Source organism: Myxocyprinus asiaticus, chromosome 15, assembly GCF_019703515.2.
Source record: "Myxocyprinus asiaticus isolate MX2 ecotype Aquarium Trade chromosome 15, UBuf_Myxa_2, whole genome shotgun sequence".
Classification (NCBI taxonomy): Eukaryota; Metazoa; Chordata; class Actinopteri; order Cypriniformes; family Catostomidae; genus Myxocyprinus; species Myxocyprinus asiaticus.
The window spans coordinates 27,042,669-27,055,592 of NC_059358.1; the positions used below are offsets into that span (position 1 = coordinate 27,042,669).

Genomic DNA, 12,924 nt, shown 5'->3' on the forward strand with positions numbered 1-12,924 from the left:
TAAAACGTCACAGAAGCAGCACAGGAGTTTCACAGATCATCTGTAAACTGCAGTAACTGACTGTAGTGTACGGATGATACCAACAGGGGGAGCACTGGAGCTGCTTCTGTGTGTTCACCAACAACTCGACTACTCGTAACTAACTTTCCCAAAATAATTTCTTATTCCTTTGCATCATTTGCAAGTCAATGAAACTACTTATCATGTTAAATAACTCGATCTCTGTGCTTAAATTGGAAACTGAATATCAGATACAAAGACAAAGAGAGTGATTTTTTTTGTCATAATTATGTTTCAGACAGCCAGTATTTTAATAAGGCATGTAAATGTATTCGTTTCGAATTAGGAGCGTGCGGCGTTAACAAATAACATAATGTTTTGCCTTTTTGAGAAGGTTATTTGTTTTACATAAAAGTTTATGACTAAAATTTTAAATAAGCAGTAAACCAGGCGTTTATTAATTTATTCATGACGAACAGAGGACACAGCGCATGCGCGCGATGACATGAGCTTCAATGAACCTAACCTAGGGACTGTTCAAATAACATAAGTCGTTAGTTATTTCATTCTTGATAACACCAAATAACATTTCAGTAGTCTGAAACTGTTAAAGTAGTGGTCAAAACGCTCAAGGACTTTGGAAAGTACCGGAGAGTTCAATGCTTTAAAAGGAGCGTGACGTCGACGTGACATCACAGTTTATGTCCAATGAGCGCAGCTCCTCTGATAGAGTTTCAACAGAGTGCAAAACCACAGAGACTGGTGAAGAGACTCAACCGTCAGCGAAACCTCCAACTCATTTAACGGATATTTATACACCTGTAGGGCGCTCCTCGCCGACAGCTAGACCCCTCGGTGAAATTCTGGAGGACTAAAATCGGTTTATACGATTTATTAAGCGAGTTTTGACCCCACATTATTCATTGAACTCAAAAGGAACGCGCTGAATTCAGAGAGGCGCACGTAAACCTGAAGTTTTTGTACTCGCCGAGTCGATCAAGGGAACCAGAGCTTGCTCGTAACAGTTTTATCTGAAGTGATTGTCAGTGGACTGTTTCGGTAGATTTTTCGCGATCCTAAGCTGACCGAGTTAACAAACGGACAACAGACAAATTGGTCAAGGCAAGATGGACTGTCCTCCCTTCTCCCTGAAGAACATGTCAAGACTGTTTAGCGCACTCTTTCTCCTATTTGTTCAAGGTAAGAGCGTATTGAAGTAAACAGTAAAATAAATCACTAATTGTTGCGGGTTATAAAATCGCCGTTCTCTCTTTCAGTTTCATTTTAATAGATTACGCGCTGGCACAACTCGATACCATGACAGAAATATCCTTGTATACAGTCTTAATTGTTTAATGGCATGTGCTCACTTAACCCGCTGATCTCCAGTGACTGTGTTCTTCTTCGCATTTTCAGTGGGGAAGTGTTTGATAGTATGGAAAATAACTTTGGCGATTTGGTCCTTCATCTCGTCTCTTTACCCTGTAGATTGTACGTATGAGTTTGGTTTCGATAAACGCCATGTTTTTCTAGGTGTGGTCTTGAAGTGTGTTTGCAGGTGTGTTTGTTTGCGAAACTTATATAGGCGTCCTTCAATGCCCTCTCTCTCTCCTCCCTGCTACATTTCTCTCTAGTCTTAACGTCCCTTTGCGTCTTTTCATCCCCCACTCTTTCACATCATATCCTATTATTTCCAGATGAAAGGACATAAATGAATGTAAATGAATCTATTACGCTACATAAGCAACAGCGTGTTTCCAACATTGTAGGTTGTAGCTTAGTATATTGTTTCAATCATTTTTTAAGCTGTACAAATCACTTTTTTAGGCTGTTTTGTTTTTCTTTTGAATTTTAATCAACAAATTAATTTCAATAACAGTAGATTATTAATTTGCCGGAATATCACAAGAGCTGTGTTCAATTGGCTTTCGTCACGGCCTATTGTTTCGTCATAAATATTCACTCCACGCCTCGCTTTACCAGATATATATCGTTCAGCAGCTCCTCTCGTCGTAGATTCAAGTCTCGTTTCCAGAATGGCTCTTAGCAGTCTTTTTAATAATTCATTGGCCATGTCACGGTTCGCAGGTGCCTTACACCTGACAGAGCGCGAGCTGGGCTGGTGTGGGCGTCATGAAAAAACTGGTGCTGGAGTGTCCAACCGAGCGCATGTAATATTGCTAAACAGATCTTTATTCAGTTTATTTAATCAGTGGTATTTTGAATGTAGCCAAATGATCACCCATTTGTTATTTTGAAATGGATCTGACATGCTTCAAAGTTTTGTGACGTGATGGATAGCAGCCTTATTTGTTTACGTCACAATTTATTAACGCTATTTGTGTATTCGTTCAATACAACTAACGCTCAATCGACAACATTTATGGCATAACATCTTCTCGAGTGGTCTCTTGTTTATTTAAATAATAATAATAATAATAATAATTATATGTGTGTATATATATATGCGCTGTTATAGTAAGGCACTTACAATGGAAGTTAATGGGGCCAGTACATAAACATTAAAATGCACCCTGTTTCAAAAGTATAGTCACAGGACGTAAACACTGAGTGTTGACATGATTTTAGTGTGATAAAATCATGCATTTCTAGGCGTTTTTTAACTACCATGTTTACCAGATTACCAGTGTTACATTGTAATAATAACGAAGTTGTTATATCGGATTTAACTTTACACATTTAAGGTTAGTAAGCAATTTTATCGCACTAAAATCATGTTGACATGTAAAATGTTTATATCTTATTGCTATACCTTTGAAACAGTGTGTATTTTAATATTTATGAACTGGCCCCATCCACTTCCATTGTAAGTTTTTGTGGTAATAAACATTATGCCACAAATGCTGGAACATTCCTTTAACTTATTCATGTACTGGACCTCTTCTGCCTTGGCCCATTTCACAGTACATCAGCTGCACTTCAGGAGGAAAACTAGAATAACGAAACAAAGGATTTGTTTTATTTATGAATTGAGCAGCAGAAAGAAAGGGCCATGATTGCTTCACTTTACAGAACAGTATAAACAGGCATTTTCTCCCCCCACCTTCCTCTTCGCATCTGTTCAGTGTCCTGGAAGCTTTTGCCTTTATACACAGCAGTTGTGGAATATTTTAGGGGTCAAAGCATTGTTTTGTGCTCTTATTGACCCCTGCTGACACCCTTTACTGTGTGTTGGCTACAAAAAAGTCAGACCAACCTCAAGCCCATCAGGATTGTTTTTAAATAAAGAGAAAGGAAGCGGGTTTAAGCTAGTTTTTTGATCATATGATAAAACTTAAGCCCGTTTTCTGTTTCAAAATGGCTCCAGAGAGAAATGTATTCTGAGAAAATATCTGCACAATAACAGTTACTGATTGTGTGATAATACCCTCCTAGTGAACACAGGTTAAAAAATGCTTTAGCCCGTTGCCATGGAGATGCTGTGTTTTCATTGAAAGCGAGGGTAAGGGGGTCCTACTGTAGCGGCGACTATGGCTGAAAGCATGCAAGTGGTGTATATTTGAGTTTGAATGAGAGCGAGAGAGAGAAGGGGTTAGAAAATGTTAGGCTACTATAATGATGCGGCCTAACATCAGGAGGCCTGACTGACCTTATTCTAAACTGTGTGAGCACTGCAGTTACCAACACACATTGACATGTGCGCACAGTGATTGCGACAGTGTTTGCTCAAGTGCATATGGAGCTGGGTTAAACGGTGAAGAAGTGGTGAGAAAACAGGTGGGAGTGTCTTGCCTTCTGAGCCAGTCTCTCAGCTGGCTGAGCTCCATTGTCCACGGCTTCCACGTCTACACACACACACACACCAAGTAACAACATTGATTAAAAAGCAATACAGAATACTGTGTAGCTCTGTGAAAATTCATACATGTTATCAGTCAGTATATGTGTGGTCTTTCCTCTGAATATAGTTGTCCATGTTAATAACAGACCAATTAATTGGCCAAGCTGATAAATCTGCCAATTAAAGAGGTCATGAAATGCTCTTATATATATATATATATATATATATATATATATATATATATATATATATATATATATATATATATATACAGGTGCATCTCAATAAATTAGAATGTCGTGGAAAAGTTCATTTATTTCAGTAATTCAACTCAAATTGTGAAACTCGTGTATTAAATAAATTCAATACACACAGACTGAGGTAGTTTAAGTCTTTGGTTCTTTTAATTGTGATGATTTTGGCTCACATTTAACAAAAACCCACCAATTCACTATCTCAAATAATTAGAATACATCATAAGACCAATAAAAAAAAACATTTTTAGTGAATTGTTGGCCTTCTGGAAAGTATGTTCATTTACTGTATATGTACTCAATACTTGGTAGGGGCTCCTTTTGCTTTAATTACTGCCTCAATTCGGCGTGGCATGGAGGTGATCAGTTTGTGGCACTGCTGAGGTGGTATGGAAGCCCAGGTTTCTTTGACAGTGGCCTTTAGCTCATCTGCATTTTTTGGTCTCTTGTTTCTCATTTTCCTCTTGACAATACCCCATAGATTCTCTATGGGGTTCAGGTCTGGTGAGTTTGCTGGCCAGTCAAGCACACCAACACCATGGTCATTTAACCAACTTTTGGTGCTTTTGGCAGTGTGGGCAGGTGCCAAATCCTGCTGGAAAATGAAATCAGCATCTTTCAGCAGAAGGAAGCATGAAGTGCTCCATAATTTCTTGGTAAACGGTTGCAGTGACTTTGGTTTTCAAAAAACACAATGGACCAACACCAGCAGATGACATTACACACCAAATCATCACAGAATGTGGAAACTTAACACTGGACTTCAAGCAACTTGGGCTATGAGCTTCTCCACCCTTCCTCCAGACTCTAGGACCTTGGTTTCTAAATGAAATACAAAACTTGCTCATCTGAAAAGAGGACTTTGGAACACTGGGCAACAATCCAGTTCTTCTTCTCCTTAGCCCAGGTAAGACGCCTTTGACATTGTCTGTGGTTCAGGAGTGGCTTAACAAGAGGAATACGACAACTGTAGCCAAATTCCTTGACATGTCTGTGTGTGGTGGCTCTTGATGCCTTGACCCCAGCCTCAGTCCATTCCTTGTGAAGTTCACCCAAATTCTTGGATTGATTTTGCTTGACAATCATAAGGCTGCAGTTCTCTTGGTTGGTTGTGCATCTTTTTCTTCCACACTTTTTCCTTCCACTCAACTTTCTGTTAACGTGCTTGGATACAGCACTCTGTGAACAGCCAGCTTCTTTGGCAATGAATGTTTGTGGCTTACCCTCCTTGTGAAGGGTGTCAGTGATTGTCTTCTGGACAACTGTCAGATCAGCAGTCTTCCCCATGATTGTGTAGCCTAGTGAACCAAACTGAGAGACCATTTTGAAGGCTCAGGAAACCTTTGCAGGTGTTTTGAGTTGATTAGCTGATTGGCATGTCACCATATTCTAATTTTTTGAGATAGTGAATTGGTGGGTTTTTGTTAAATGTGAGCCAAAATCATCACTTTTAAAAGAACCAAAGACTTAAACTACTTCAGTCTGTGTGCATTGAATTTATTTAATACACGAGTTTCACAATTTGAGTTGAATTACTGAAATAAATGAACTTTTCCACGACATTCTAATTTATTGAGATGCACCTGTATATTAGTTTTATTATCTTCCCTGAGGTCCACTGATACTGTATACCCTGATACCCACCAAAACAGTCATAATTTAGTAATATATGATCATTTTCCACCCTGTTTTTTGGACTCTGTCTAAATGCTCTGTTTTGACTGGAGCTCCTCCTTTAATCATCAATGTAAATGGCCACTGTTCTGATTGGCTAACATCATGCAGCCCCTCAAATACAGCCATATTTTAAATTCAATCAGAAGAGAATGAACAACCCCACAATATTATAAAACTACATATCAGGGTTTACACAACACAGATCCAGCACATTGCATCCTTAATATATTAAACTGATCGTCTCAAGCATAACTGCACGTGAGAGGCAATAGAACCCATTATGTTCATTGAAGCTGTGTACCATGGAAGCGTCTGTTGCAGTAAACAGTTAACAGATCTACTGTTGTATTTTGCACTGGCGCTACTACTGCCAACAACAACACAAATAAACGATTTAGAAAGTTTACGTCGACGCGCCCGGTGTAGACAGCCTCAAGCCGTTGTGTCGCATCAACGGATGCGCCTGGTGTAGACAACAACATTTCAGCACCATAAACTTTCAAACAGTCATGGCATTTGAAATATTCATGAATGGAAATGTTAACTTATGTTTTTGATCGGGTCCAATTGTGTTTTTAACTGCCCCATCCTTCAATGACAATTCCTTTGCAAAGCTTGAATCGTTTTGTGACTGGTTCACAAGCAATCCACACTGAAATACGCTGAAGATACATTCAGATGATGCACATTGATAGTCCAAAGCACAATGAAGACGCACACATCCAGTTTCCAGTATCATACTGTACTGAGGTGCACATCGCCAGAAACGCATCAAAATGGTTAAAGACGTCCATTTAGTGTGTGTTTAAATACGCCAACAATTAAAAATAGCACAGATGGGCGAAAGAACAGTATGTTGAGCAGTTGTGCACACAACAACAAGTGGTAGCAGCTGAATGTAACCGAACATGCCTTTTAAAAAGCAACGCCAGAGACATGACAACAGTCAAAGATGTCTGTGTAGTCCATGTTTGTATACAAAAATAATTCAAAATATTCGAGATGGGTTCCATTTGATGTTTAGGAATAGTTATACCACACTAGGCCACACTGTTTTCCCCTGCTGTCTCTCTCTCTCTGTGTTTACGAACTGAGTCCCAGGGCCAGTGGGTGGGGCCAAGGGTGCAGTGGTGTAAAGTAGTCATTGATGTTGTTGCTGTAGAGGCAGTCATGAATTAATGAGTAACCCTAGTGACGTAGGGAAGTCGCGGAAGTGGAGAACGAGGTGTTTTGGCAGCTTGGTTTCAATAAATGCTTTTATTGCTTTGGGGATAAAGTTTTCAGTTCTGAAATTTACAGTAGGTTTTTATAGTAGAAAGGCCACTTATATGTCAAATATCAAGGAAAATTTGATTCTTCATGACATGACCCGACCCCTTTAAAATCTGGTGATTTTGAGATTATTTGCATTGGCTGATAACCATGGCATAACTTGGCCAGTTAACTGAAAAGTCTAAGTGTCAGTTCCTAAGCCTACCGACAGCAACCTGGTCTCATAGAATCATGTTACTATACCTGCATTTTTGTGAAATGGTTTTTATGTGTCTTGTGTTATGTATCGTGGCAGTTTCCTGGTGAAATAAACACTAGAGACTAAGGCTGCTCAATTATGGCAAAATCATAATCATTATTATTTTGGTCAATATTGAGATCACGATTATTTAACACGATTACTCATTGACTTTGGAAGCATATGGTAGTCAAATAAAGGAAAGCCTCCATTGCCATCATTTACAGCAGGCATGCTCACACTTCTGTGGAATGAGATTTACTTTTTCATCATGTTATTGCAGCAAGATCTACCATGTACAATAAAGGCTATACATTATCACAATATCAAAATGTCAGTAGTCTGTAGTGAAATTTAATGATTCTCAATACCAGCTTTAAAACCACAACAAATAATAACACTTAACTAATATGTTGATTATGGAAGAATGGTTTACCAATTTGGAATGCCCAATTCCCAGTGTGCTCTAAGTTCTCGTGGTGGTGTAGTGACTTGCCTCAATCCGTGTGGTGGAGGTCGAATCTCAGTTGCCTCCGCGTCTGAGTCTGTCAATCTGTGCATCTTATCACATGGCTTGTTGAGCGCATTGCATCCACATACAACTCACCGCATGCCCCACCGAGAGCGACAACCACATTATAGCGACCACGTGGAGGATACCCCAGGTGACTCTACCCTCCCTAGCAACCGGGCCAATTTGGTTGCTTAAGAGACCTGGCTGGAGTCACTCAGCATGCCTGGATTTGAACTCGCGACTCCAGGGGTGGTAGTCAGTGTCTTTACTCGCTGAGCTACCCAGGCCCCCTGGTTTCAAGTTCTTAATTATTCAAGACTAGTAAACAGCCAGTAATAAAATAACAATAAAAAAAGCAATGAATAGAAATAGATTAAAAGTAATAGAACAACAAATACAAATTAAGAAATGTCAGTGCTTTTTTTAACAGCTTTAAAAGTTTTTAACAGCAGTAGGCTATCAAGTATTGAAGTAAACATTCAGAATGAAATGCAACATAAAACTAGTACAGGTCTTTACTGTATGATTATAATACATTAATACTTTTTAAAGCTACTAAAGTTACCCAGTCAAGAGCAGTGACTCTTTTTTTTTTTTTTTCTCCGCTGTTTACGTTCACTTTATTTTTAAAATATAGCCAGTTATTTTTTCGTTATTGACGTTTTAATCAGTCTGCTTGTCCGGTTGGGCAAGTAAAATTCTTTCGCTTGCCCCTTCAAAAAACCACTTGTCCCGGACAAGCGTTAATGTCGAGCCCTGATTAAATATTGTATTCAACATTCTCTGATAACAATTTTTTCTTTTGCAGTATAGCTCCTAAAGTAAATGTATGTTGTTTTAAAGGAGTTTTAGATATTATTTTGAAAAACAAGCTAAAAAAAAGACTAATCAAAAACGTATTTTGTTCCAGTGTATAATGGGCTAAGACTACACTCTCTCACCTTTATGTTCACTTCGATCCTTCTTTAACTCACAAAAAAAACCAGCTTTCTCTTCTTAATAGAGCTGCGTATCGCTGACTTTCTTCATAAGATACACACAGCGAACGTGACATATATTGTGATTCACTATGTCGCAAGCCATCACGTTATAATCTAGCTGCAGCAAACGCGTGTGAGTGACGAGCATCCCGCGCCAGAGTGTGCATCAGCCAGGAGAAGATTATTTTCATAACCTACTTCCTTATTATTTGAACTTTAATAAAGGATGCTTTAAAGATATAACGCCAGGGTGTTTCATTGCGAAACGGAATGCGGCACAATAATGTTTTATTTTGATTATATTGTCTTCATAATTGTTGGAAGCCAAAATTGTAATTGAAAATAAAATTCGATTAATCGCCCAGCCCTACTTGAGACACAACAACAATGACAATTTTTATTCCCTTTCACGCACATCATGGGCGAATTCCAGACAGAAGTGAGCATCCCTATGCCCTACTCCCTCCGAAGGGCTGAACCCTTGAAGTGGGAACTCTGAAGGGAGCAGGGCACTCGCATCTCATGTGTGGCCGTTTGGAACACCCTTGATGGAGGGAGTAATGAAAGACATTTGTCACTTCCACTTTATCTTCCTCTGAAACGTTACCATGACAACGCAGTGCAGCTGTTCTAACAACAAGAATCTCTTATTTATCGCTGTTAATTTGTTGTTGCAAATAAATATACTTTTTGTAATAGTTTTTTTTAACATTACCTTTTGTGTCTTATGTAAAATTGCTTACTGTTGCTGTTTTAATAATAATAATAATAATAATAGTAATATATCTGTACATAAATGTATATAAAATACATGAATGAACGTTTCCCGCCAAAAGTTATTTGGTGCATGAGAGGTCTTAATAATAAATAAATTTAGACTAGGTTTAGACTAGCCTGCAGGAAAAATTGACCCTGTTTTTGGAGTATCTCTCTGTTTATGGCTGTCTACTATCTTATGTATGAGGATGAATGTAAACTGTGGAGGAGGAGAAGTATCTGTTATAAAAGGGCTATAGCGCTTGCCTGAGCGTTTGAACATGTAATATGTTCTGATCAACAACCTTGCTTTAAAATATACCCCAGGGTCATGTGATCATGAATGGTAAAATTACTTCCTCGAAGTGACCATTGCATGTACCCTTCGCTAACGGCCTTTTGGAAGGGCCCTTCGTGGAGGGCTTGAGTTGCCCAGTTTCGTTTGGAATACCCCTTCGTGTGATGTCCCCTTCCCACAGAAGAGCACAAAAATGCCGTTTGGAATTAGCCCCACGTGTTAACGGCTGCTTATCAGTTCATAAACACTTTTTGCCCTGTTCCACACATAATGCTATCTAAGGACATCTAGACGCTTTTACTAAAGTGCATGTCTTAAAGGTAATACATTTTAACGTTTGTATTAGATAACCAACTTCATTTACAAGCTTGTTCAAATGCAATCCAATTGTGTGGTAACTCGCCTGATAGTGTTGCACTTGCGATGCAAAGGATTGGGGTCCAGTCTTGATGAGCGAGTTGAGATGTTAGCTGAAAGTGTCATAAGCAGCACCTCAAAATGATATGGTTCCTTTAGTAATTGCTTTTTTCGTCTCACATTTGCTTTTATAATACTATGTTAGGTTTGGGTTTAGGGTAGGGAGGTATGGTTTGTTAATTTAAACTTGATAATGCATTAACCTTAACCTCATCTGTTTGGTTGAACATTTAACTCTCTGTTAGCACTACACAGTGGACATTTCCCCACAGAACTGCCGCAATACTTGTAAGGAAGCATGTTATCATTTTGCAAAAAAGGTAGTCACAGGCAATTTTCATGAGATATGGCTGACACACACCCTTGTCTTTGGATAATGTGCAATTTCTGATTTCAGATTTTTTTTGTGAATTGCGTAAATATTGTGTACATGATATGTAATTTTATTGTATGGGCCTATATCAATATGTATTGCCTATATCACATATACAATATAATGACATTACATCAGCCAACCTGCTCTCTAGTTTTAGCTATTAAAAGACCCATATCGGTTGACAACAAGTCCAGAGGCTGGTAAAAGGCTTTTCGGGAACTTGTGGCTGTGTATGCGGAGAGAGCCGTCAGTGATTTTGGATCTGTCGTTCTGGTTGGTTGTAAAGATAAGGGCAGGTTGGATGAGTGTAGGGGGAACCAAAGCTTTTAACACTTGTCGCAGAATTGTGTTTGACATGCAGCTCTGGGAATGCACTCTGCTCAAATCAATGACTGACCTTGTAATTAACATCAACCTGCACTACTGCTGTATAGACACAGGAGGGTTTCCCACCAACTCTCATATGATATTCACTGCAACGAAAAAAGTTTCATCTAACTTATAAGTCTGAGAAAGAGTAGTGACAGGTGAAATATGATAGAAGTAACTTGGTTTGTGGTCAGGGCCATTTTTGGAATTGCTTTTACTCTTTTTATTCATTTAGAAAATGGAACTAAAATGAATCTTGACTGGTCCTCAGAGCACTTAGAGGACATGGCTCTTTCAAGTATCTCTCTCTTTCTGCCTACCTCGCTCTATTCTTGTCGCTTTCTTTCTATTTCTCTGCTCTCTGCACTCACTGGTTCAGCAGATGTCAGATCGCAGAATGCTTTTACAGTTTTAGAGATTCATGGGGTTGACATGTCCAGTTAATTGGTCCTCATATTTTAGTCTTTTGGCTGGTGATGGTAAGTCAACCAACCAGTGTGTCTGTGATGAGAGGGTGAGAAGTGAACAAAAGTGCTACAGAAGGAAGAGAAAATGGGCTTCTCCTCTTGCCGTGGTTTACCGTAAACTTCAACAGTGCCATGTGATCTTGTTGTGGAGGAAAAGTTCACCCATTACATAGTAATCCTCTTATCATTGCAAACCAGTATGAATTTATATTATCCAAAAAACATAAAGTGAATTTTAAAGAATTACCTGGAAACTTTTTACATATAGGCTAATGAAAATGGACGTGGACTGATGCTGTGAAGTGTCAAAATGGAAAGGAAAAAAAAGCCTCATAAAAGTATTATAAAAGTGGTCAATACAACTTGAGTGTATATTCCAAGTTTTTTGAACCCATACGATAGATTTGTGTGAGGAACAGACCAACATTTAAGTTATTATCATGGAAGAAAAATTGTCATAATGGTGTGGAAGACAGGAAGGTTAAGTAGCCTGAATTTTCATTCATGTGTGAACTATTTCTAAGAATTGTAAAATAAAGACCCAATTTAATGAGATATGCACAAACGGATGGCAGCATGTCTTGCGCCACATGCTGGCTGAATTTGCCCCCTGTCTCATTGCATGCTGGGAGATCTGTAAGCCTCCAGGGGCCAGTTGGTCTTAATAGTGATATGTGGTTGCCAGATTGATGTGGGAATGGTGAGGGTTGCCAGATTCCTGGAGTAGGCCATGTCTACTCATAGGGAAAATGACCACAGATCTGCCCTCTTAAAAAGCAAGCCAAATGACATAAAAAGAAATAGGACATAATGAACGTCTATCCCATGTAGACAGAATGCCATCCAATTCGTTTTGATAAATATTGCAACCCTGAAGGTTTTTGGGATACTGTAACTATACCTTTAACAATGGTTCAAGGGTGGGAAATATCAACATAATCACCTCAGAATTTGGGGAAACATCAAATTGTCAATTTTACAATGAATATCTTAAAGAAAATTTCCCTTTCTTTTTTGTCCCTCTTAATTAGATCTACAGTGGTTTTTAAACACGCAGATAAAGGAAGGTGATGCATACAATTTTTAACGTCAGAATTTAAGGTTTATATAAATGTATCCAGAGAAGTATAGCCTATATTGTATAGGTCCTGTCAAATTTTTCACCATTTTTGAGCACTTTTTGCTTCTTAAAGTTCATTCATATAGTCCTTTTGGTGTGACAAATGTGTTTTAAAAGTAAAATTCTTAATGTAGCTGAAAAAAAAAAAATAGCTAAAAGGTTAAAAGTACTATTAGATGGAGTATAGCATGTCACAGTGCAGGACATGTTAACTATTTAATGTCAGTATCCCATAAATCAGATGATAAAGTAACTAAAAGAGATCTTTTTTTAAGTGAAATGAGCATGTGTGTTCCAAGAGGTTCAAAGAGGGAGGGAAGTGGGTGGGTGTAAGTGATTTTGATTACTGAAGAGGATTTTAAAAGCACACGTGCTTTCTCATGA

The 12,924-nt window shown here is 38.5% G+C and overlaps 1 protein-coding gene across 3 annotated transcripts in view; it reads left to right on the forward strand.

Annotated features, from left to right (window-relative positions):
• Positions 1 to 752: 752 nt before the first annotated feature.
• LOC127452606 (nectin-2-like) overlaps positions 753 to 12,924 on the forward strand; it is a 114,178-nt gene continuing 102,006 nt past the window's right edge. For all 3 annotated transcript variants that reach the window (XM_051718206.1, XM_051718207.1, XM_051718205.1), the window contains exon 1: positions 753 to 1,200. In XM_051718206.1, coding sequence (XP_051574166.1) covers positions 1,128 to 1,200 — 73 coding nt within the window. In that variant the 5' untranslated portion in view covers positions 753 to 1,127. The remainder of the gene's footprint in view (positions 1,201 to 12,924) is intronic.